This window comes from Lepidochelys kempii, chromosome 18 (genome assembly GCF_965140265.1).
Source record: "Lepidochelys kempii isolate rLepKem1 chromosome 18, rLepKem1.hap2, whole genome shotgun sequence".
In the NCBI taxonomy this organism is placed as follows: Eukaryota; Metazoa; Chordata; order Testudines; family Cheloniidae; genus Lepidochelys; species Lepidochelys kempii.
Window position 1 is genome coordinate 23,776,023 of NC_133273.1, and position 21,460 is coordinate 23,797,482.

At 47.1% G+C, this 21,460-nt stretch overlaps 1 protein-coding gene and 1 long non-coding RNA gene across 15 annotated transcripts in view; one reads left to right on the top strand and one right to left on the bottom strand.

Moving 5' to 3' along the window:
- DNAJC11 (DnaJ heat shock protein family (Hsp40) member C11) overlaps positions 1–10,081 on the bottom strand; it is a 78,070-nt gene extending 67,989 nt beyond the window's left edge. The window contains exons 1-2 of one of the 3 annotated variants that reach the window (XM_073316959.1): positions 9,040–9,629; positions 8,293–8,375 (exon numbers count right to left, since the gene is read on the bottom strand). Coding sequence is in view for 1 of the 3 variants with exons in the window: in XM_073316958.1 (XP_073173059.1) it covers positions 9,968–10,039 (72 nt within the window). In the remaining 2 variants the exon portion in view is untranslated. Of the gene's footprint in view, positions 1–8,292; positions 8,376–9,039; positions 9,630–9,967 lie in introns of those variants that run through there. The other 2 variants (XM_073316958.1, XM_073316960.1) reach the window with 2 other exon arrangements.
- The window catches only part of LOC140900177 (uncharacterized), a 30,757-nt gene continuing 19,359 nt past the window's right edge, over positions 10,063–21,460 (top strand). For 5 of the 12 annotated variants that reach the window (XR_012155579.1, XR_012155583.1, XR_012155574.1 and 2 more), the window contains exons 1-3: positions 10,063–10,406; positions 12,197–12,502; positions 20,278–20,845. This is a non-coding gene — a long non-coding RNA (uncharacterized lncRNA). Of the gene's footprint in view, positions 10,407–12,196; positions 12,503–13,388; positions 13,493–20,277; positions 20,846–21,460 lie in introns of all 12 variants that reach the window. The other 7 variants (XR_012155580.1, XR_012155576.1, XR_012155585.1 and 4 more) reach the window with 5 other exon arrangements.

Consider the following 21,460-nt stretch of genomic DNA (forward strand, 5'->3'; position numbering starts at 1 on the left):
AAATAATATATTTGTGGGCACTACATAATTTGTTTTTATTTTAATAATCTACAGTGTTATCAGTAACTTTAGGAAAGAAGTTAATTTGAAATATATGATTATGTCGATATCTGTTTATCAGAACACTGATTTCTGCTTAATTAGAAACACAGGGAGGGAAGAGGACAAACCAATGTCTGCCAAACAGAAAGAGGAAAATTGGTAAGGAACAAACTGTGATTTTCATCTTCTAGGAAAACAATCAGACTATGGAGAGCTGGACCTGGCACACATAACGTGAGGAGCCATATAGAAAGCATGTCCAATTTCACATTCTGAACTCCCAGGTCAGCAGAGGCTGGCAGTGCTGTGAATGATTTAAACAACTGCGATAAACAAAAATTTCCAATAACCGCAATAAGAAAATTCATGCCCGACGTGTCATGTTTTTACAATGAAATTCTCCTTCCCATCAGCTTATTTTTGAATACAGACTACGCAGTTTCCAGTAAACATTACACAGTAAGAGGTTTTTAGGAAGCTTTCCACAGTGCTAATGAAGAGTCAGAAAGGAGGCACTTCTACCTTAATGCCTTAACAGCATGGTGATTTCAATGACAAAACACGCCTAGGATTTGGGAAGAGATATTTTTCACTCAGCTGTACCACACAAAAGGTGGTAACCGAACTAATGCAATCAAACATGAGTTTGTTCTTTCCTTCTAACTTTTTAGCAATCTTTCTTTAGCAAAATAACTGCTGATATCACAGCAAGAGCTGTACATTAAGTTCTTAGTTTCAAAATTAAATAGGAATTTCTGTGATGTATAGCTTTTTCTTTTTTTTTTTTTTTTAAGAACTCATTTAAAATTTATCTTGGGCACTTTGTTTTTTGCCAATACAACTAGTCAACAGATCCCAGGCAGAGTGAACACAATCTCTTTTCTATGCACACTAGAGAGTGGCCACCTTTGCTACTAAATGAACCAATAAACTAAAACAAGAAAGTTTCATAGGTGCAACTCTTAGTCCTTAAGAACTTAATTATTCACTTCTTTCAAAAAATCTTGTCAAACTACTGTAGAATCAGAAACTCTAACGAAATTTTTCAGAGGAACAGCCGTGTTAGTCTGTATTCGCAAAAAGAAAAGGAGTACTTGTGGCACCTTAGAGACTAACCAATTTATTTGAGCATGAGCTTTCGTGAGCTACAGCTCACTTCATCAGATGTTTACCGTGGAAAAAAAAACGAAACTGTGACTGTAATAAAAATGTGACAGGATTTCAGTGGTTAGAGTAGAGTGGGGAGTCAGGACTACCGGGTCTTATTTCCAGCTCTGAAAGTGATTCGTTGTGTAACCTCTGGCAAGACAATTCACCTTTGTGTACTTCAGTTCCCCCATCTCTAATATGAGGATAGTCTCTACCTCATGAGCCCCATAAGTTAATGTTACTAAAATTAAGTTCCTTGAATAGAAGTTTCCATAGAAGTATCATTAATTGACTTTTTTGGGTACTCCAGGGTTCAAATCACCTTGAAGTGAAATTTAACTATGAAACTGATAGCAACAAGAAGAGCAACCTACCTATAGCACAAAGCATGCAATATCAGTTCCAGCTGTGCTTGTTCTTGTTGATCCATTGTTTACGAAAAAAGAAAAGGAGTACTTGTGGCACCTTAGAGACTAACCAATTTATTTGAGCATGAGCTTTCGTGAGCTACAGCTCACTTCATCAGATGTTTACCGTGGAAACTGCAGCAGACTTTATATACACACAGAAATCATGAAACAATACCTCCTCCCACCCCACTGTCCTGCTGGTAATAGCTTATCTAAAGTGATCAACAGGTGGGCCATTTCCAGCACAAATCCAGGTTTTCTCACCCTCCACCCCCCCACACAAATTCACTCTCCTGCTGGTGCTAGCCCATCCAAAGTGACAACTCTTTACATAATCAAGTCGGGCTATTTCTTGCATAGATCAAGGTTTTCTCACATCCCCCCCACCCCCATACACACACAAACTCACTCTCCTGCTGGTAATAGCTCATCTAAACTGACCATTCTCCAGGTTTAAATCCAAGTTAAACCAGAACATCTGGGGGGGGGGGGTAGGAAAAAACAAGAGGAAACAGGCTACCTTGCATAATGACTTAGCCACTCCCAGTCTCTATTTAAGCCTAAATTAATAGTATCCAATTTGCAAATGAATTCCAATTCAGCAGTTTCTCGCTGGAGTCTGGATTTGAAGTTTTTTTGTTTTAAGATAGCGACCTTCATGTCTGTGATTGCGTGACCAGAGAGATTGAAGTGTTCTCCGACTGGTTTATGAATGTTATAATTCTTGACATCTGATTTGTGTCCATTTATTCTTTTACGTAGAGACTGTCCAGTTTGACCAATGTACATGGCAGAGGGGCATTGCTGGCACATGATGGCATAGATCACATTGGTGGATGTGCAGGTGAACGAGCCTCTGATAGTGTGGCTGATGTTATTAGGCCCTGTGATGGTGTCCCCTGAATAGATATGTGGGCACAATTGGCAACGGGCTTTGTTGCAAGGATAAGTTCCTGGGTTAGTGGTTCTGTTGTGTGGTATGTGGTTGTTGGTGAGTATTTGCTTCAGGTTGCGGGGCTGTCTGTAGGCAAGGACTGGCCTGTCTCCCAAGACTTGTGAGAGTGTTGGGTCATCCTTTAGGATAGGTTGTAGATCCTTAATAATGCGTTGGAGGGGTTTTAGTTGGGGGCTGAAGGTGACGGCTAGTGGCGTTCTGTTATTTTCTTTGTTAGGCCTGTCCTGTAGTAGGTAACTTCTGGGAACTCTTCTGGCTCTATCAATCTGTTTCTTTACTTCTGCAGGTGGGTATTGTAGTTGTAAGAAAGCTTGACAGAGATCTTGTAGGTGTTTGTCTCTGTCTGAGGGGTTGGAGCAAATGCGGTTGTATCGCAGAGCTTGGCTGTAGACGATGGATCGTGTGGTGTGGTCAGGGTGAAAGCTGGAGGCATGCAGGTAGGAATAGCGGTCAGTAGGTTTACGGTATAGGGTGGTGTTTATGTGGCCATTGTTTATTAGCACTGTAGTGTCCAGGAAGTGGATCTCTTGTGTGGACTGGACCAGGCTGAGGTTGGTGGTGGGATGGAAATTGTTGAAATCATGGTGGAATTCCTCAAGGGCTTCTTTTCCATGGGTCCAGATGATGAAGATGTCATCAATATAGCGCAAGTAGAGTAGGGGCTTTAGGGGACGAGAGCTGAGGAAGCGTTGTTCTAAATCAGCCATAAAAATGTTGGCATACTGTGGGGCCATGCGGGTACCCATAGCAGTGCCGCTGATCTGAAGGTATACATTGTCCCCAAATGTGAAATAGTTATGGGTGAGGACAAAGTCACAAAGTTCAGCCACCAGGTTAGCCGTGACATTATCGGGGATAGTGTTCTTGACGGCTTGTAGTCCATCTTTGTGTGGAATGTTGGTGTAGAGGGCTTCTACATCCATAGTAGCCAGGATGGTGTTATCAGGAAGATCACCGATGGATTGAAGTTTCCTCAGGAAGTCAGTGGTGTCTCGAAGGTAGCTGGGAGTGCTGGTAGCGTAGGGCCTGAGGAGGGAGTCTACATAGCCAGACAATCCTGCTGTCAGGGTGCCAATGCCTGAGATGATGGGGCGCCCAGGATTTCCAGGTTTATGGATCTTGGGTAGTAGATAGAATATCCCAGGTCGGGGTTCCAGGGGTGTGTCTGTGCGGATTTGATCTTGTGCTTTTTCAGGAAGTTTCTTGAGCAAATGCTGTAGTTGCTTTTGGTAACTCTCAGTGGGATCAGAGGGTAATGGCTTGTAGAAACTCGTGTTGGAGAGCTGCCGAGCAGCCTCTTGTTCATATTCCGACCTATTCATGATGACAACAGCACCTCCTTTGTCAGCCTTTTTGATTATGATGTCAGAGTTGTTTCTGAGGCTGTGGATGGCATTGCGTTCCGCATGGCTGAGGTTATGGGGCAAGTGATGCTGCTTTTCCACAATTTCAGCCCGTGCACGTCGGCGGAAGCACTCTATGTAGAAGTCCAGTCTGCTGTTTCGACCTTCAGGAGGAGTCCATCTAGAATCCCTCTTTCTGTAGTGTTGGCAGGGAGACCTCTGTGGATTAGTATGTTGTTCAGAGGTATTTTGGAAATATTCCTTGAGACGGAGACGTCGAAAATAGGATTCTAGGTCACCACAGAACTGTATCATGTTCGTGGGGGTGGAGGGGCAGAAGGAGAGGCCCCGAGATAGAACAGCTGCTTCTGCTGGGCTGAGAGTATAGTTGGATAGGTTAACAATATTGCTAGGTGGGGTGAGGGAACCATTGCTGTGGCCCCTTGTAGCATGTAGTAGTTTAGAAAGTTTAGTGTCTTTTTTCTTCTGTAGAGAAGCAAAGTGTGCGTTGTAAATGGCTTGTCTAGTTTTAGTAAAATCCAGCCACGAGGAAGTTTGTGTGGAAGGTTGGTTCTTTATGAGAGTATCCATTTTTGAGAGCTCATTCTTAATCTTTCCCTGTTTGCTGTAGAGGAAACCTACTTTTTCTTTTACGAAAAGAAACCTAGTTTGTTGTTTGAACTTTGCTGGGAGTAGGTAGTATGAGTTCTTACAAGCTATTAGAGCTGCTACAGAAACAGCTGCTTAGCACAGAAGGATACAATTGAGATTCACCATATTTGTAGCTTACATACAAATTGGATAATTAAATTAGATGAAATGCATTCATCCAATTCCTATAAAAAAGGCATGTTGCAGAAAAAAACTTGACCTGTAATCAACCAACATGCAGTTCATAATACATTGCATACTTTTGGGCAAGACTCAAAATATTTGTTTCCTTATTAGTTTTTGGTTTCCTTATTATTTGTTTCCCTATTAGTTGTAATTGATTTATTTGGGATTTAGTGTGCAATACCACCTTACAATGCTGTACACACATGCTATCTTTAGTTTTAAGACACATACAGTTTCATTCTGTTACTCAGAGAAAGGCGTTGGGCACCTGGTGCCATAATATAATAAGACCACGACTTTCTTTTTACAGTAAAGCACTTTCCAGAGCCTTCTTTTGGGCACCGCACACAGTTACACCTAGGTTGCAGATAGATCTAAAATTCATAAAAGCACCTTTACCAGATGTACACTGACAAGCTGACCCAATCTTCCATTGGGCCCAGCACAGAATTAGATGCAACAGAATCTAGTTCAGTCTAGTTTTTCCATTGGAGGAAACGAAAATGCTTATTAACCCAGAGACCAAGTAGATTCTATCCTCCTCCCCACAAATCAGACATGGGATCTCTCTAGCCTAGTCTCGGACAGGGGCCAGCAACAGCAGCTTCAGGGTGCTCGTGGCCCTACAGTAGGCAGCAAGAGAAGAGACCAGTCCAGGGAGAGGGAGTCTGTGTCACTGAGAACTTGGAAGAAAATGATCGTAATTGCTTATGAATCAATGTCCTAACAGATAAAGCACAAGATGGGGTACTAGTTGTGTCTGCTACAGACCACCAAATCACACTAGGAAACAGGATAACTGGCTCCTTATGCGCCTATCTACAGTGTGCAGGGAGAAAAAAAACTGTGATCATCAGGGATTCAAATTTGAATGACATATGCTGGAGCTTTCATGCTTCCAGTATAAAAACATCCTTGGAATTTCTAAATATTATAGATGACAATTTCCTAACTTAACAAGTGTTGCAACCAACATGGGGTAATTCTATATTAGACCTTCTCCTAACAGATAATGAGGCACTGACCACAAAACTAAAAGATAGTGGTAGCTTAGGTACAAGTGATCATGACCTGATCATACACACACACTTGGTGCTTTAATACGGCCAATTTCAAAAAGCTGAAAACAATTATGAGCCAGTTTACCTGAGAGGAAGAATTTAAACAGAAAAATGTGAATGATAATTGGGAATCATTAAGAATTTGCTAGATGTCCAGAAAGCCACAATCCTATAACTGAGGAAGAAGGCTGTGCTGGTTAAAAAACCAACCTGGTTTAAAAGGGAAGTGAACGCAGCTGTAAAAAATTTAAAAATATATAACAAATGTAAGAAATGGGAAGTTGATAGTAATAAATATAAACAAGAAATTAAGAAATGTAGAAATTTGATAAGGGAAGTCAAGGGACACAAGTAGAAATCTATTGCCAGCAGAGTTAAGGACAATAAGGAGAAGTTTTTAAAATATATTAGAAACAAAGAATCTCATCAATGGCATCGGTCCATTACTAGACAGAAGTGATAGAAATATCAATAATAATGCAGAAAAGGCAAAAGTGTTAACTAAATATTTCTGTTCTGTATTAAAAAAAGAAATGATGCAGTCTCATCATATGGTGATAACACTCTTCATATTCCATAACTCTAGAGCAGCAGTCTCCAACCTTTTTATGCCCCACGTCACTTTTTGAATTTAAGCGCAACCCCAGATCTACCACACCTGTTCCCCGAGGCCCCACCTTCCCCAAAGACCCCCTTCCATCCCCCCCCCCTCCCCCTTGTTCACTGTCCCCCACCCTCACTCACTTTCACCAGGCTGGGGAGCGGGTGCAGGCTCTGGGCTGGGGCCGAAGGATTCGCAGTGTGGAAGGGGGCTCTCGGCTAAGCCTGGGGCAGGGGGATGGTGTGCAGGAGGAGGTGAGAGGTGCAAGCTCTGGGAGGGTGTTTGGGGGCAGAAGAGGGCTCTAGGCTGGGGAGAGTGTTGGGGTACAGGAGGGCGTGCTGGCTCTGGGAGGGGGGTCAGGGCTGGGGCAGGGGGCTTGGGGTGCAGGAAAGAGTTTGGGGTACAGGAGGGGGTATGGGGTGCTGGCTCTGGGAGGGGGCTCAGTGTTGGAGTGTGGCCTCCCAGCGGGCGGCACTTACCTCAGGCAGCTCCCTGTCAGTGGTGCAGCGAGTCTAAGGCAGACACCCTGCCTGCCACGGCCCCACGCCACTCGTGGAAGTGGCCAATGCACCCCTGTGGGGGAGGACACGTGGCTCTGCGCGCTGCCCCTCTCTGCAGGCACCGCCCCCAAAGCTCCCATTTGGTCAGAGTCCCCCATTCCCGGCCAATGGGAGCTGCAGGGGCAGTGCCTGCAGGCATTAGCAGCACATGGAGACCCCAGGGCTGCGGGGACATGCCCTCCGCTTCTGTGAGTGGCCTGGGGCCATGGCAGGCAGGGAGCCTGCCTTAGTGGCAGCCCGCTACACTGCCGCAGCCGGAGATCGCGATTGACCGGGAGAGTTCCCAGGATCTACAGGTTGGTGACCACTGCTCTAGAGAATGTTAACCAGCAGTTACTAAGGTTAGACATCATTAAATCAGCACATCGAGATAACTTGCCTCCAAGAATTTTACAAGACTTGGCTGAGGAGCTTGCTGGACCATTAATGTTGTTTTTCAATAAGTCTTGTAGCACTAGGGAAGTTCCAGAATACTGAAAGAAAGCTAAGGTCGTGCCAATTTTTAAAAATGGTAAAAGGGATGACCCGGGAATTAAAAGCCTGGCAGCCTGACACTAATACCAGGCAATGGAATGGCAGATGAAGGACTTGATTAATAAATAATTAAAGGAGGGTAATGAAATTAATGCAAATCAACAATGGATTTATGTAAAACAGATCCTGTCAAACTAACTTGATATCTTTTTTTAATGAAATTACAAGTTTGATTGATAAAAGTAATAGTGTTGATGCAATAGAATTCTGTAAGGTGTTTGACTTCACACTGCACATTTTGATTAAAAAACTAGAACAGTATAAAATGAACATGACACTCATTAAACATACTAAAAACTGGTTAACTGATAGGTCTCAAAATATAACTTGTAAATGGGGAATCATCATTGAGTGGGTCTGTTTCCAGTGAAGTCCCACGGGGATCGGTTCTTGACCCTATGCTACGTAACCTCTTTTTTCAATGACTTTTTTCAATATAAAATCATCCCTGATAAAGTTTGCAGATCCCAAAAATTGGGGGAAGGGTAAATGGACAGGTCACTGATTCAGAGTGATCTAGATCCCTTGATAAACTGGGTGCAACAAGTGGTAAGCTGGGCGCAGGGAAATATGCATTTTAATGGTTTAATGTAAATATATACATCTGGGAGCAAAGAATGTAGACCATACTTAGAGAATGGGGAACTCTACCCTGGAAAGCAGTGACACTGAAAAAGATTTGGGGGTCATGGTGGATGAGCTGAACATGAGCTCTCAATGCGACTCTATGGCCAAAGAGCTAACGCGATCATGGGATGCATAAACAGAGGAATCTAGAATAGGAGAAGAGATTATTTTACCTCTGTACTGGGAACAGGTGCAGGCACAGCTAGACTACTGTGTCGAGTTCTGATGCTCACAATTCAAGAAAGATGTTGATAAACTGGAGAGGGTTCAGAGAATAGCCACCAGAATGATTAAAGGATTAGAAGACATGCATATGTGATAGATTCAAGGAGCTCCATCTATTTAACCCAGTGGTTCTCAACCAGGGGTACACAGAGGTCTGCTAGGGGGTACGTACATCAGTGTATCTAGATATTCACCTAGTTTTACAACAGGATACATAAAAAAGCACTAGAGAACTCAGTACAAATTAAAATTTCAAACAGACAATGACTTGCTTATATTGCTGTATATACTATACACTGAAAAGTACGAGATTTATATTTCAATTGATTTATTTTATAACTATATGATAAAAATGAGAAAGCAAGCAATTTTTCAGTAATAATGTGCTGTGACACTTTTGCACTTTTATGTCTGGTTTTGTAAGCGAGTAGTTTTTTTAAGTGGGGTGAAACAGGGGGTACACAAGACAACTCAGACTCCTGACAGGGGTACAGTAATCTGGAAAAGTTGAGAACCATTGATTTAGCTTGACAAAGAGAAGGTTAAGGGGTGATTTGATTAATCTGTAAATCACCACAGGGGGAACAAATATTTAATAAGGAGCTCTTCAATCTGGCGGAGAAAGGTACAAGGGGACCAGTGGCTGAAAGCTGAAGCTAGGGCTTGGCTACACTTACATTTTATAGCGCTCTCACCTGCTGGCGCAGGGGTGTGGAAAACCACCGCCCTGAGTGCAGAAAGTCGCTTTACAGCGCCAGTGTAGACAGGCTCTGAGCGCGGGGAGCCGCTCCCCGCACGGGGGCGGGTTACCGGGCCGGCGCTCCGCAGTTTCCCGCGCAGCCATGCCCGGGACAAACTCGGACTGGAGAGGCCAGGGAGGCGCGCTAACCCCGGAACAGCTTCCCCGGGGCCGGGGGAGAATCAGAGAATATCAGGGTTGGAAGGGACCCCAGAAGGTCATCTAGTCCAACCCCCTGCTCGAAGCAGGACCAATTCCCAGTTAAATCATCCCAGCCAGGGCTTTGTCAAGCCTGACCTTAAAAACCTCTAAGGAAGGAGATTCTACCACCTCCCTAGGTAACGCATTCCAGTGCTTCACCACCCTCCTAGTGACAAAGTTTTTCCTAATATCCAACCTAAACCTCCCCCGCTGCAACTTGACCTCCCCCACTGCCTCCGACCCGGACCAGGCCGCACTCAGCACTGCGGGTCTGAGGCCGCTGCCCGCCCTAGCACTGGCCGGGGCGGCCTCTGGCCAGCGCGGCCGGGCTCGCCGGGCCCGCCCCGCCTTGGAACGGCTGGCCCTCGCGGGGAGCGGGGCGGAGCCCGGGCGCTCGCTCCAGGCCCCGGCCTGCCCCGGACCGAGCGCCAGAGAAGGGCGGCTCTCGGGTCCCGCCCCCGCGCGCCCTCCCCTCGCCCGCGCCAGCAGACGCCCCGGCGGGGGCCTGGGGCGGGGCCTGGGGCGGGGGCAGGCACGAGCTCCGCTGGCGGGCCCGCACGAGCGGCCGGAGGGGGGGGCCGCCCGGGCACCGGGGTCATAGTCCCGGCCCCAGGCCTCTCCCTCGGCCCGGCGCCCCCCACCAGTGCCGCGGCGCCCCGGCCCGCGCGGCCCGCCGCCCTCACCTCCCGCCGCACGTTCAGCAGCGAGTAATAGTCCTCGTTCTCCGGCACCTCCTCCCCCAAGGCCGCCGCCATCTTGCCGACCTCTCACCCGCGCCGGGGCGGGACTAGGGGCGGAAGAGAGCCGGCAGAGGAGGTCGCGCCACCGCCACAGCGCCCCCGGCGGAGCGGAGGGGCATCGGGAGGCAGTGCGCACGCGTATCGCGCACCGAGCGGGCGCGGAGTCGGCGCACAGGCACATGCGCGGCGGGGAGCACGACGGGCGGCAGAGATCACGTGGGGCAGATGTCAAGAAGACGGCGCGCGGGTGAAAGGAGCGAATGGGCTCTTCTCTAGTGCGCATGCGCTCCGTTACGTCCGCTCGCAACTCTGGAGTTGGGCGGGAAGAGGCTGGGAAGGGGGCGGGGCCGCATCGCCTGAGCCCCGTGACCCCGCCCGTGAGGTCCGTGCCCCAGGGACAGCCCCCCCCGGACCCCTCTGCCCCCCCGGGACCCCGCCCCCTGGACCCCTCTGCCCCCCCCCTGGACCCCGCCCTTCGCCCCCTCCCCGGGCCCCGCCCCTTTGGTCCTCCCCCCGGGACCCCGCCCCCTGGACCCCTCTGCCCCCTCCGGGACCCCGCCCCCTGGACCCCTCCCCGGACCCCGCCCCCTGGACCCCTCTGCCCCCCCCGGGACCCCGCCCTTCGCCCCCTCCCCGGGCCCCGCCCCTTTGGTCCTCCCCCCGGGACCCCGCCCCCTGGACCCCTCTGCCCCCTCCGGGACCCCGCCCCCTGGACCCCTCCCCGGACCCCGCCCCCTGGTCCCCTCTGCCCCCTCCGGGACCCCGCCCCCTGGACCCCTCCCCGGACCCCGCCCCCTGGACCCCTCTGCCCCCCCCGGGACCCCGCCCTTCGCCCCCTCCCCGGGCCCCGCCCCTTTGGTCCTCCCCCCGGGACCCCGCCCCCTGGTCCCCTCTGCCCCCTCCGGGACCCCGCCCCCTGGACCCCTCCCCGGACCCCGCCCCCTGGACCCCTCTGCCCCCCCCGGGACCCCGCCCTTCGCCCCCTCCCCGGGCCCCGCCCCTTTGGTCCTCCCCCCGGGACCCCGCCCCCTGGACCCCTCTGCCCCCTCCGGGACCCCGCCCCCTGGACCCCTCCCCGGACCCCGCCCCCTGGACCCCTCTGCCCCCCCCGGGACCCCGCCCTTCGCCCCCTCCCCGGGCCCCGCCCCTTTGGTCCTCCCCCCGGGACCCCGCCCCCTGGACCCCTCTGCCCCCCCCGGGCCCCGCCTCTTTGGGCCTCCCGGACCCCGCCCCCTGGACCCCTCTGCCCCCCCCCGGGACCCCGCCCGTGTGGCCCCCCAGGGACCCCGCCCTTCGCCCCCTCCCCGGGCCCCGCCCCTTTGGTCCTCCCCCCCGCCCCCCGGGACCCCGCCCCCTGGACCCCTCTGCCCCCTCCGGGACCCCGCCCCCTGGACCCCTCCCCGGACCCCGCCCCCTGGACCCCTCTGCCCCCCCGGGCCCCGCCTCTTTGGGCCTCCCGGACCCCGCCCCCTGGACCCCTCTGCCCCCCCCCCGGGACCCCGCCCGTGTGGCCCCCCAGGGACCCCGCCCTTCGCCCCCTCCCCGGGCCCCGCCCCTTTGGTCCTCCCCCCCGCCCCCCGGGACCCCGCCCCCTGGACCCCTCTGCCCCCTCCGGGACCCCGCCCCCTGGACCCCTCTGCCCCCCCCCCCGGGACCCCGCCCGTGGGACCCCTCTGGCCCCCCCGGGACCCCGCCCTTCGCCCCCTCCCTGGGCCCCGCCCCTTTGGTCCTCCCCCCGGGACCCCGCCCCCTGGACCCCTCTGCCCCCCCCCCGGGACCCTGCCCGTGGGACCCCTCTGGCCCCCCAGGGACCCCGCCCTTCCCCCCCCCGGGCCCCGCCTCTTTGGGCCTCCCGGACCCCGCCCCTGGACCCTTCTGGCCCCCCCGGGACCCCGCCTGTGGGACCCCTCTGGCCCCCCCGGGACTCCACCCCTCCCCCAGCCAAGCAGGCCCGCCCTGGCCCCACCCTGGACCCCGGCCACTGGACCCCTCTGCTCCCCCCCGGGACCCCGCCTGTGGGACCCCTCTGGCCCCCCAGGGTCTCCGCTCTTCCCCCCCTCCCCGAGCCCTGCCTCTTTGGGCCTCCCGGACCCCGCCCCTGGACTCTTCTGCCCCCCCCCGGACCCCGTCCTCCCCCCTCCCCGGCCCTGCTTTCATCCTGTCTCTCCGCAGGGCGCAGCCCCCGAGGGAAGGAAAAGCGACTGTGTCCCCTGCTCCCCCGAGAGGTAAATGGAGAATCCATGACCCCCACCAGGCGAGTCTGGTCATTCATCCCCGGGTCGGGTTACTGGGCTCTGCCTTGTTGCGGGTGCCCGGCTCCTTCCTCCAAGCCTGAGGACTTTTGCTGGGTTTCTCCTCCACAAGTGGCAGAAGGTCCTTCCCATCGGAGTTTTCAGTACAGCCGTGGTATTTCATAAACACCTTTTTCTAGAGGATGAGGCACCATCCGCTTTTTGTTTCCTCATTTAATTGCTTCAGGTAGGGTTACATACCTACAGTCCTGTATTTGGAAGGGTAATTGTCATGTATATGTACGCCTCACACTTCTATTGCAAAATCTAATTAATTTAAATTGGGTGCCCTTCCTTTGTAACATTATTAAAATGCATCTGTTATATAATGTAAAGTATGTACATGTCTGGGAAATTACACAATTGCAAAAGGGAGTCTGGAAAAGCTGGTTAAGAAGTTTGGAGCGATGTAGTCACCTGGTTAATACTTCTCCAACCGTCTCTAATTTTGCTATAATGTTGTTTCTCAGAAACCTTCAGCAAACATCCATTGCTGTTCCCCACTTCTGTACTACACCTGCTGGAAAACTCTAGCCACTTCCTTGCAGGTTGGAGAAATCAATTTCTTTTCACTTCAGTCCTTCTTAAGAGAAAGTGTGGAAAGTCATCTTTGCCCTCCTTGAAGCAGATCTCAAGTCTTTTGGTTTATGTGATGTCCAAGGTAGATTATAGTCCCTTATAGGATTTTGGAACAACCAAAGTAAGGACAAGAACTCAAATATTCACACACTTCATGCTGGGACAGGATAATTTGGGTGTATGTAAGCAATTAGATGTAGACTTTGAACTAGGATCCATGTTTTTAAAACAGACGCTAGTGCTTTTTATTAGAGACATATCCTAGTTAGTAGCACACCAAAAATCTAGTTCCAAGTTCTAACCTTGCCTTTGACACTGACTCCTCTGACCTTTAGCAAGTTACTTCACTTCTCTAAGCGCAGAATGGGGATAATGATACTTATCCAGCTCACAGTGATATTGTGAGGTGTAATTAGCAAATGTCTGTAAAGCATCTGCAAAATGAAAAGTGCAAGATTTTATATACATACTGAGTCTCAATATATTAACTCCAGACTATTGCTGACTGGGGACACAGAAGCATGCAGTTGTGTTCTGCCTTGAGAAATCTAGTATTTACCATGACTTAACTGCTCTCCTTTCATTCTTCTTCTTGGAGGTAAGTGCAGTTAGCCCTATTGTACCTGGAGCCTTTTTGTACCCTTGCAGATTTTTAGACTGGGGTTCCCTGAAGTATAATAAATACTTTGCCCACTGTCAAGCTGGTTCTACATTGAAAATGCTTTATGCTCCATCTTTGCTTTCTCGTCCATGTCACGTGCCAGACAGAATCATAGAATATCAGGGTTGGAAGGGACTAGTCCAACCCCCTGCTCAAAGCAGGACCAATGCCCAGTTTTTGCCCCAGATCCCTAAATGGCCCCCTCAAGGATTGAACTCACAACCCTGGGTTCAGCAGGCCAATGTTCAAACCACTGAGCTATCCCCCCACAATCATGTTCCCTGACTGGGAAACGAACTCTGGCTGCGGTGGCGAGAGCGCCGAATCCTAACCCCTAGATACCATCAGACCTGACTCAGGAACTCACTAAGAAGCAGCATGGTGGGAGGATGGCAAAATCTTTTGATGAACCTCAGATTGTGCTTCAACAAGGGCACCACTCACGCAATTTCCAGACAGGATAAATGTTTCTGGAGTGTCAGTCCTCCCTTTATCCTTTATAGGTTGTTTAGCTCTGGAGCAGTTTGGAATGTGATTGGATAAATAGAAGGCCAGTCATAAACTTAGTCCAGGGCTGAGATGTGTTTATTATACACTTCCATCTTGAGGAGATGGACTTTGTTTTTCTCCTTTTGAAGAAGCCAATTATATAATGGGAGAAATAATGGAAATATAGTTTTGTAGCACACAGAAGAACCCTCACAGCAGAACATCTGACAAAGCTCAGCTTCATATTTCAGTTCCTTGCCCTACGGATTTGCTGTATTCTCCCCATTGAGGTATAGTCAGAAAGAAAATGATATGACAGCAGTAAAGCAAAGTCTGAAATCTATTATCACACTCTTATCTTTAACCAGAAGTTACAAGTAAATGTATTCTTATTGTTCACATTCAGAATGACACAGACCGTTTGCTCTCATAGAATAGAAACTGTCTGGGTATTTAGGAAACTGCCCCTGTGTTTAACAGCTTCACAGCCCTGCTGTGCTATACTCAGTTTATCCTGGAGGTCATTTGTTTCCCTTTGAATGATAGTGACATTACTGGGAGAGGCAGCTGAGCAATCTGTCCAGGCTCTTGTGTGTCACTGCTGAATCTAAGCCCTTCTCTATAATTCATAAAGAGAAATTACCTATAATCTTTTTATTATTCTCTTGTCATTGAGTCAAGACAGGGATTTAGTGCTATTTTTATCAGTTTCTGACTGCTCTCCCTTCTTCTGCACACTTGGATAGCAGGCTGACTCCGTGAGACAGGGCAGAAAACTTTGCTGAATATGGTCATTTAAAAATCATCTTCACAAGGAAATCTCTAAGCTTCCAGCAAATCTGCAGCATTAGTATCTCAGTCTCCATTCCACCTGCCTCCCTGTTGTTTACTGACATAAAAACAAACTAACTACAGGGTGGCTACAAAAACTGCTTAAGAGTGATTCAAAATCATTAGCTTCAAATATGTATAGTGGTCAAAAGGCCCAATGCCAGTCTATTACTATTACATGTGTCTCTAACTTAAGGGTGTAGGTGCATTTAAGTCACTCGGTAATCTCCTCTTTAGAGCAATAGAGAGATGTTCACCTGTAACAGCAGGTGCTCAGATATCATGCTGAGGATGTAGTATAAAAACCTGAAGAGAAAGAGAGAGGTTGGGTTTCATTTTACTATAGAACCAAATATGCCTATGGGAAGGAATCCACCTCTCTCCCTGTTGGATTAGGGAGCAAGTCCCGATGGCGGTTTTACTCAGCAGCTTATTTTGTCCCACTAAAATACGCAGCAAGACAAAAATAACACAACTTCGAAGGTAGTTTTAAACTGTGCATTTTCCTGAGATGACAACTTCACTCATTTATTTTTTGATGTGGTATTTTGTTTTTAAAAAGTGTTTGAACTCCGTGTATTTATCCCTTCTGGTCACTTCTCAGTTGAGGTAGCTGTTTCCTGTTATCATTGTCTACCAGCAAAGTAACCAAAAATGCCAGCAGGTAGAGAAACATGCAGATAGTGGATATGATGTAAGAAGCAAAAGAGAGCAGAGTGAAAACCAGGAGGGGTGAAAGCCAGCAGAGCACAACTCATTTGGGTGCTCGGTCCACAGCTCTTAGAAATCAGTAGTTTTTAGATGAGAGAAGAAAAGGAGGAAGAACAGCCATAGTTGTCCTATGCATGATCTGTGTTATAGGTGGCCTGACAACGTTATCTGACTGTCTTTAGCTCCCTAGACACAGAACATGTTGGAAAATTAGTTTAGAATGAAAAGAGGAAAATTACCCAGTCCTACCTCTGTCCCATATGGCTGTCACATTCGAAGGTGAGGGGAGCTGTATACATACCTGGATAGACAGCAGCACCAGAGGGCTCTTTGATACATGCAAGATAAAGGGAATGTTTAGTGTCGCTTGTCAGCATCACTCCTGATACAGTTGGCTGTATGCATTGATGAGAGGACAATTGTTTCTCCATTAGGTTAACTACATGATGAGTCTGAAAGGCCTTTTCTAAACAAAAGTAAGCTCTATTTCACAAAAACTACTGCTGATGTGTGATTTACAAGAATTGTTTGAGAGAGATCTTGTTGTACTGATGTAATAATATTACTAATCAAAGTCTTTGATCAATCAGTACAGAATACCAAGGTGCGGAAAAGAATAATTGCAATATAAAGGAAAGTGAGATCCACAGCAACAGAAAAGTTAGGAATGGGTGAGTTATTTGAGGGCCAAATCCTGTTCTTAGTTGCAGCAGGGAAAATCCAGAGTAATTCTATTCAAATCAACAGTTACACTGGATTTACATTAGGAAGCTGAGAGCAGAAATCTGCATGCACAGTGTTTGGTCTCCAAAACAACAAACCAACTGTTTGGGTGGCAAATTAACCACCAGAGGTCACCCATGCAGTCCCATCAAAATATTGAACTGTACAGAAAAATTCATGTCACAATGTATAGTGGCCTATGAAATTCAAACAGAACAACTCCCTGGGCTCTACACCAAATTGTGACTTGCTGTAAAACTTAATGACAGGAAGATTTTTGTTTTCTCTATGTGTTGTTGCTTTGACAAGGATACCATGAAGCAAAATAGGGGCTTTTCTTCCCTTTAGGCTGCATAGTGCCCTATAACTAGTCCCTTGATTTCTGTATGTTATATTAGAATGAGAGCTCTGCTCTGTAAGATAGACAGGTGCTAAAAGAAAACTTAATAAAAGTATGATTTCATGTGAAGATGAAGCCGTGGTTTCCGACACCAAAGTTCAGCCACTTTGTTTTGGACTTACCATCATGGAAGCCTTACTTGAAAACAATTAAAAGGTATGTTCAGTCTTAAGTCAACTCTTCTGGTCCCAATGCAGTTGATGAAGGAATCTACACTACCACGCGGGGTCGATCTGAGATATGCAACTTCAGCTACGTGAATAGCGTAGCTGAAGTTGATATACTTAGATCTACTTACCGCGGTGTCTTCACTGCTGACGCTCCCCCATCAACTCTGCTTGCGCTCCTTGTTCTGGTGGAGTACCAGAGTCAACAGGAGAGCGCTCAGCAGTCAATTTATTGTGTCTATATTAGACGCGATAAATTGACCCCCACTGGATCGATCACTGCCTGCCAATCCGGCAGGTAGTGTAGACAAGCCCCTCTGAAATCAAATAAGTTCCTCAATTCAGAGCAAGCTTTCCATGAAGGCACATTTTCAGGAAAATCCAGTAAGAATTAATTAATTTCCCCTCACTACAGAGGAGTCATCCAACTATTTAGCAATACACGTCTCCTGACTCAGCACACCTACTAGATTCATTTTTTCCATATGATTTTAGAGTGACTTGGTCTGTGCTAAAACACAAAAATAGTGACTAAAGTTCTGAGGTTTTGAATTGCCATTGCAGCACCCTATTTCCCAGAGAGTTTTGTCCTATACTGATAGTAACAGTCATGCTTTTTTTCTAACGTGGCTGGGGAATCACATGATCCTTAGGGATGTTAGTGACAGAAAGTTACTGAGAGTTCTCTCTCTCTCTCTCTCAGATCTTTCCAACATGTTGCTAAAAGACACTGTCACTAATTACACAGCTGACCCTTTCCACTGTAGGAAATTGTTTTGCATTCAACAGATTGACAGATATCTCATGGGAAATTCTGAAGGCCATCCCATCTTGGGTCAGATCTATTTACACTTTTCCTTCGTTCTTTATATGCATGAACACAGGATCTCGATGGCTTAAGGGGTGAATTCAGATGCTTTCTAAATAAATGAATACAAAAAGCTGTTCAAGAGCCAAAATTAATATCAGGAAAGAAGACTAGACTTGCAAACTACAAATTAATACATTTTAAAAAAAGATATTTGATGTTTCCTTTCTACTGACCTTCCAAAACTTCAGTTCAGGATATAGTGTTTAAGCAGCTCCCTGTTCTATGTGATTTGTTAGTGATGCCATCAGCTATAGCAAGTGAAATACAACTCTGGAATTAACTCCTGGCTGAGTAGATCCTTACTCTTCTCAGTCATGGCATACCCCTCACATTGCCTCTCCCAAGCCTTCCTAGTTTAGGAGATTAATTTCTGATTCCATATTATAAGTAGCCTTACTAGTTTTCTGCTGCAGCTCCAACAGTTTTCTAAAGGCCATGGAACATTGATGTCTTCAGTGCCTTCACTCTTCAAATTCTTTCTACATGCTGGTACATGCCAGTATGTTTCAATGGATTAGGCATGACCCACTTATAAAGAACAGATATCATCATCATCATTATTAATCTAGAGCCATACATTGCTATGACACTTTCTACCAGATAGAAAGAAACATGTTCCCTGCCCCCAAAGAGATTAAATTCTAATGAAGGTAAATCATCATGACCTACAAGAGCCATTCAGGAGAAGGAGAGGATTACTGATGATGAGAAAGAAAGGGGGAGGATGGTATGAAGTGGTTGATTTTAAGGAGAGATCCTGAAGAAGAGGAAGAGTGTCTGGTGGATGAGGACAGGGACAGTTTTCAGGGTGAAGTGAGCAGAATGATAGAACCAAGTGAGAATGAGAAAGGTGATAAAGGGAGCCCTCCTGTTTAGAGAGGCATCATGTTGGGCCAGTACTGTCACAGAAGAGGAACTTTCTGCAATCAGCCCCATTCTCAAAGTCCTTGGCATCTAAGCCCAGGTGAAATGGACCGACTTGAGAGCAGGCACAATGCCATCCTACTACGTGATCATGAATAAAGGCATGTTGGAATGCTGATGAGGGGTGGTGTAGGGTTTTCAGAGACACTAGGGTTCTGCACCCATGCCTGGAAAATCCATAATTTGGCTCACTTTTATCTTAAGCAGAAAAAAGCATTCATGTATGTGCCAGTCTGTGGTCTTAATGACCTGACTTACTGTGCAGAGAGGCTTCTCAGCAGAGTCTATCCACTTTCTGCTGCTGAAGAGCCAAAGATAACAAGTTTTTGCCCTTCCTCCAGCCAACTTTCATCTGAACTAGTGGACAGTTGTGATGAACCATTTGCTCTGGTCTTGTATACATGGTAAGAGCATTTGATCTGGAGTCTGAAAATAGGCCTTGTTTAGCAGATTATTTCAGCAACTAGACACCTCCACTCTTCATTGGAAAATAGCCCCTGCACAAAGTATTTTTGCTAATATTAACTTAAGTTCCACTTCAGATGAATGGAGGGAAAAACTAGAAGATCCCATAAATTCTGCGGAGCTTGTCCAAGATGTCAGATTACCACCTGATGAAGATTCTAGCTCCTAATGATTACAGCCATCAACCAGAGAGGAAGTGTATGTGGACAGGGCTTTCAGGGAGAGTGCCAGGGTGAGACATCGTTACACTGTTAATGTAGTGTTATCTAGGGGCTCTTTGGCTTTAATGAAGGGTGAAGCTTTGATCAGAGTTCTTTCTTTAAAAAAAAACAAAAACCCCAAAGATCTAGAGTTATATTCTACCCATTGTCCTATCACCAAGATTAATGTTGACTGCCAAATTTTAGTAAAGGTCTTCTTTGGTCCCAGTTGCTGCTATTAGGAGTCCATGGAGAGAATGTCTCTTCAGATATAAAAGATGCTATTGATTTCCTGTTACTATTATCCTGACATATGCAGTGTGTGTCTATGGAGCAGTGACAGTCCTCCATCACTAGCTTTATGGAAAAGGAATGGTTATTGAATCTCTTCCCATAAAATATAGTCTCTTTTTTTCTTCCAAAATTTGCCAGGCCCCCTGGGAATCTTTCACATTATCTTTTTGAGCAAATTGATTTTTCATTTAGACTTTGTAGGCCTATTTTTTTTTTAATTTGGTTCATCTGTGATATGACATTTTGTCTTTCTTAACTGTAAGTAAAGTCTGGTTTTCTGGAGCACTGTTATTGCTTCTGTCTCATAGAAATAAAGTATGATTTTAAAATTCAGGACTAAAAAAAAAAAAAGGAAAGACATTTGCATGTCACATGTCATTTCTTTGTGCAAGACACAGGCCCTGATTGCTCCATCCTTCCAGGGAGATCTCAGAGGATATTGACAGCATTTTCAGCTGCATGCTGGTAAATATTGGGTTAGTGCCTGGAACCAACATAGTGGAGGCTGATCAGAGAATTTCAACTGAATGCATGTGTAGCAGAGGACACAACTAGCAAAAAACAGCAGTTCAGGGAGGGATGGTCTTCACATTTGAAAAAGCAAATTAAGTAAAATATTCTTTTCACTGTGTTCCTCTGTCTTGCAGATGGAAGATTATGGGACCTTTTCATTTTAGTGATGAAAAAACAAGATGAATTCATATGTGACTGGTAGGATGACAAATCCAGAAATGACAGTGCTCCTGAGGGAATGAGGGGCAGTAAGGAATATAAAAGATACAATTAACTGAGCTTCTTTTGGAGCGCTGGAGAATTCATCTGCCCCATCCGTCTGGCCAGACACTGTAGTCACCTTTCCTCCTCAGGCAGGTGGGCATAGCTCAATACACTGTAGCCATTCCTTTTGCATTTCTTCTGCTCTTCAGCTGAGATGCCACCACCCAAATGAGGAAGAATTAGTTTTTCGTTCAAAAAATACCCTCCTCAGTTCCATACTCAGTCACATTGGTGCCCCTCGCTCCTGATCTGCAACACACACACACGCCTCTCTCTGACAGTGCACCTTCTAATTCCAGGCCTGGCCCTTTTCTCAGTAGGCTGACAATCATGACATTGCTTAGTGACATTTTGTGATGGGAACAAAAAGGCAACTAGGCGATGAGGCCAGCAAACTCATTTCACTTGTATCCAATGGAAGCCTCCAGAGGAAAAAAGGTTAGTGCACTGCTCCACTGTGCCATCATCAGACTTAGTAATGAGTATCTGCTGCGCACAGTATAAAATGTTAGAACTGGCCTGAAAACAGCAGTAAAAATTAATTTTTATGTCTCTGACACTTTTCTTTCTTTTTTTAAATAATGTTTTATGTAAACCCTTTTGTTTTACTCAATGGAATAATTTATTTGCCATTTAATTCTGAGAAATTATCTTTATAACTGAGGCATGATGGTTCATTTAGGGATTAAGAAATAAGAAGCAGATTTAATCACACCTGCAGAAGACCATATAGTGGAAGGGCCTTCATAATGGGCATCCAATGGCCGCAGAAATAGCTGAGACAACTGAAAGGAAGCAAGAACATCCTTATTAGTCATGTAGTCCTCCTTGGAATATTTTCATGCTTACTTACGGAAAAAATATTTTCATCTCACAAAAGTCAACAGCAAAAAAAGTTCTTCTTGAAAATATTCCAGGTGTGTAATAATTATCTGCTTGCTGTCACCCTGTGTGTCATCTCTTCTTGGCAGCAGGAGTGCAGGGCAAAGATGGGTAGCAAGAGAGACAGACTGAGGGGTGAAAGGCTTGGTATGTGTAAATAGTAAGGGTCCA